This window comes from Empidonax traillii, unplaced genomic scaffold, assembly GCF_003031625.1.
Source record: "Empidonax traillii isolate 1590-97213 ecotype Southwest subspecies unplaced genomic scaffold, ASM303162v1 scaffold100:size1405979, whole genome shotgun sequence".
Taxonomy (NCBI): domain Eukaryota; kingdom Metazoa; phylum Chordata; class Aves; order Passeriformes; family Tyrannidae; genus Empidonax; species Empidonax traillii.
Window position 1 is genome coordinate 1012485 of NW_020955293.1, and position 4260 is coordinate 1016744.

Consider the following 4260-nt stretch of genomic DNA (forward strand, 5'->3'; position numbering starts at 1 on the left):
TCATTTTCTGTATCTCTGAGAAAGGTATTTATAAGAGTCTTGATTGAGGAATGAAAGAAAAATTAAACCAGATCAGTAGAAATTATTTTCCTAATGGTAAAATCTGAATTATACATTAAAGTACCATTTATTCACTCAATTTTATTATTCTGTTCAAAATGACAGTCACTTTTATGTGTTTTGTAGGCTAACAGAGGTTTATTAGCTTGAGTAAAAGGTTATTATTATTCAATTGAATAATTGAATTCTAAATTATTGGTATTGCACTTCATATTATAACTGCTTTTCTGGATGCATTTGATTATGTCAAATATGCCTTTTAATCCCCTGTTTGGAGACCATTTTCTTTCTCATCCTGCACTCTTTCTCGCGCTTATAGTGATACCCTAATGAACACACACAGTCCAGCCTCACATCTTCCATGTAAATTACTGTGCATACCTCTCCTAGTCAGATCACATCAGAGGCTATCTGGTGTCATATAATCCTGGATACTGATATGTGGAAAATCTTTGCAGGTGATTAATGCCGTAGGCATCTCATTTTCCTGCAAAGCAATATTGCAGTGTTTATGTGAATGCCAGACTTAGGGATATGAAATGGACATTTAGAAAAGTTAATAATCCATGCCTAATCCTCTCCAAGAATTATCTGTTGGTATTTCTATAAATAATTGCAGCTTTATTTCTTGTCGCTAGTGAAATCACATACTAATTTATTAAATGCGTTTTTCATTAAAAACTTGGAACTTTGCTATAAATCTCATTGCATGGGTGAAATATACATATTTAAAGCTAAACATAAAATATCATTGCATTTGAAACATATATTAAATAAAAAAGTCATAAAGTAACTGTGCTTTGGTGTTTGTTTTCTTGCTTTGTTTGTTTGCTTAATGCTTTGAGCAAATGTGCCCTTCAAAAAGGTTTCATGTTTGCTAGGAACATGAGATTTGTTCTTGACTGCACACATGGATACTGTGATTCCTGGGCTTAACACTGAAATTCTCAATTAAAATGACAAACCATACACAAAACAGTCCAACACAGTAAAGTGTCGGGGCAGGCAGTCCCAGAACGGAATATTCTGTGAGCATTCTTCATTGCTAGCATTCAATACCCCACTGATAATGCTAGTGTGGCCAAAGGTGCTGTGTTTATTTGCATGTACCTGTGAGTTACATCATTTTCTGCTGTTATCAGACTGCTCCTACCTCTGCTGAAGAGTTTTTCCCTCAGCCAGGGATTGTCCATTAACTTCACTAGAAGGAGGATCAGCCTTTCACAACCTTCCATAATTTTAAGCAAATTATATTTTAGAAAGTAATCATTGATTCCTGAGATTTGACATAGGAAGCACTTTAAAAATGGCTTTGAATACTCTTAATTAGCTCAAGAATTACAGTCTCATTCCTCTTCTATGGTGCTATTACAAGCATTTATCTCAACTGATTTCAACAGAGCTGCTTCTGTTTTACACTGGTGCGAGGGAACAAAAAAACCCAGGTTGCATAAATTGTTAACAGCTCTTTCATACTGCCTCTTTATTACCAGATAAAACTTTGATGAAGGACATTCACAGAAGATCAATATGAAAAACCACATAAGACCTGATTTTATGGTACTGGCTTATACAGAAAATCACAGAAATAACTACTCGTTTTTTAAGCTCTTACTTAAGGTGATGACTGGTTTGATGCTGCTTTTCCTGAAAGAAATATTTCACCTTTAGGAGATGTACTGCCTCCTGAGTAAAGTTAATTCATAGCTCTGATTAAGGGGAGGGGGAAAAGGGAACAGAGTGCAGTTGTCCATCTAGAAATGAGCAACTCTATCCTTTATTTGAGGGAAGAGCCCACTGTCTTTTCTCTGCTTTGTACAGATGCTGTTCCTGGCTGATGCGATGAACTTCTGTCAGCATTCGAGGAGGCTCCATGTGGAGGGCTGCATGCCTCATGAGGGGAATTAGGAGCTTTGGCAAAGTTTGGGATCTTCTTCCAAAGAACTGTGAAATATCATCTCATCAACAGCAATCTTTACCTGTAATTTATAGAGGCCAGAGCACAGCTGTGGGGTAAACAACAAATGGTATTGAACTGGCCAGTAATACATTGTCTGTGAGCTAATATAGCTCAGGATGTATTCAGTGCCAAAAGCAAACATTTTCCTTGAGATTCACTTAGATGACAGTGTTTGTTTATGCAGTGGTTTATCTGTGTATGAAGAAGTGAGCAGGAATAAAAATGCAATTGCAATCACATATAGTAAATACAATTTATATTAATGTTTCTCCAACCTAATGGCTGTCAAATACACTCTTCTGCCTGTCTGGCAGTCTGCCTTAATTTGTTTCTGCCAAATGAAGAACAAACATTTTATCACAAGTTTGTTGTTGGGGTTTGTTTCTAAAAAAAAACCCAAGCACACCAACACTGAAGCCTAAAGAGGTGGCTATCTTTAGAAAGTTTGCTCTTCACACACTTAATCAAGACCATCATACTTTACTTGCTTTCCTCCAACTGTTACTAAAGCCATCCACAGCCTTCGAAATCCAAGCGTTATGAAGTGGAAATGCCTGTGCAGGGAAGTTCTCTGATGAGAGTCTTGGTGACAGGCTTAATCCCAAGATCAGCGGAAGCTCAGTTGTGCTCCTTTTTCTCCCTGAGGTAGCTGAAGAGGACATCCAGGCCCCCCTCCACAACCTCGGGCAGGGGCCGAGACAAGGGGTTGTGGGCGATGTGGAGGCCTTTGTCCATTGGGTTCCAGGCAATGCGGCGCAGCCGGCGCAAAAGGTAGAGGTCATCAGGGAGAGTCTGTATGGCATTGTAGTCAACGTTTAGCAACTCCAGAGTGGTGATGTAGCAGAGAGACCGTGGCAGGCTGCGTATGTTGTTATTCTCCACGATAAAGATTTGCAGATTGACCAGATACTGGATACTCTCTGCGATGTTTTCCAGCTTATTGGACCCTAGGTGCAAGAAATCTAAGCTCCTCAGTGCAAAAATGCAGAGGGGAATTTGCACAAAGCGGTTGTTACTGAGGTTCAGTTTCCTCAAACTTGTCAGGTCAGTGAAGCTCAAAGGCAGTTGTGAGATGCGGTTGTGAGAGAGGCTCAGAACCTCCATCTTCCTGCATAAGCTGAGCTCTGCTGGCACTTCTGTCAGGCAATTCATATTGACAAACAAGACCTTCAGGTTCCTCAGCAGCCCAATCTCTTTAGGCAGACTCTTGAGACAATTACCTCCCAAGTTCAGCACTACCAGCCTGTCCAGTTTCCCCAGCGAAGGAGGAATCACCACCAACTGGTTGCGTGAAAGGTTCAGCTTCTGCACCTCGGACAGTCCCCACAAGAAGTCAGGCGTGCTGGTCATCCCTTTCATTATGAGGCTCAAGCTGACATAACGCAATCCCCGTTTCAGCAGTGACTTGGGCTCTCTCCCTGAGAGAAGGGCGTCTTCCCATGCAGGCAACTTTGGACCTTTCCTAAGAAAAACCATGCTCCTTCGCCCCTCGTTCTTCGAGTGCTCAGTTCCCATAACACTCTGGTTCCCTCCTGAGAGAAGTGAGGTTTTCTTCCCTTGCAAGTGCTACACCAATATGCAAATGCCAACAGAGGGTGACAGCTTGCAAGAGGCGGGAAAGTCAAAGCAAGGAGAAAAGGAGGAGCCTGTGAAGTGCATCTCAGTCCACCAGGGCAGTTTCCATAGCTGCTGAGGGAAAGTTTCACTTTTGGGGGCTTATGTTGATCTTGGTGCAGAGTCTGTAATGAAATACTTGCTCCTGACTTGTGAGCAAACCTGTTCAATTCAAACTGAATGCCACAAGACAGCTGTCACTGTCATTTGGCCTGGGCTTTATTGGACAGATATGTATCTTCACTGCAAAAAGGTCACAAGGATGCTGTATATAACTTCACCATGTCAGCTTTCTTGGCTATCTGGTACATACCATGGCTGCAGGACAATTAACAAGAGTGACTTCAAAAAAACAAACAAGCAAACTAAAGAAGAAAACAAGCAAAGAAGACATCATTTAGATTCAGATTTAAAGGACATTTTCATAATATTTTTTTGATGTTTCTCATTTCACTGAAGTAGTTACTAGTGTACCAGAAAATTTTGCATGCTGCAAAACATTGACTTGTTATTTCAGTCCTTGATTCTGTTTAGTTTAAAAAAAAATTCTAAAAAAGAAAAAAAAGCACTCACAAAAAGTGTTACCTTTTATATCCCCTTTGTGGTGAGGATAGTCCTCTTTCTTT

General features: G+C 40.3%; 1 protein-coding gene across 1 annotated transcript; it reads right to left on the reverse strand.

Annotated features, from left to right (window-relative positions):
• Positions 1 to 2407: 2407 nt before the first annotated feature.
• Positions 2408 to 3722, reverse strand: LRRC30 (leucine rich repeat containing 30). Its single transcript, XM_027882039.1, has one exon. It carries the CDS (start codon positions 3533 to 3535, stop codon positions 2639 to 2641), a length of 897 nt encoding a protein of 298 aa, XP_027737840.1. The 5' UTR covers positions 3536 to 3722; the 3' UTR covers positions 2408 to 2638.
• Positions 3723 to 4260: the final 538 nt, after the last annotated feature.

Coding starts and splice junctions, on each gene's coding strand:
- LRRC30 (XM_027882039.1), bottom strand. CDS start 3,535: ATGGGAACTGAGCACTCGAAGAACGAGGGGCGAAGGAGCATGGTTTTT.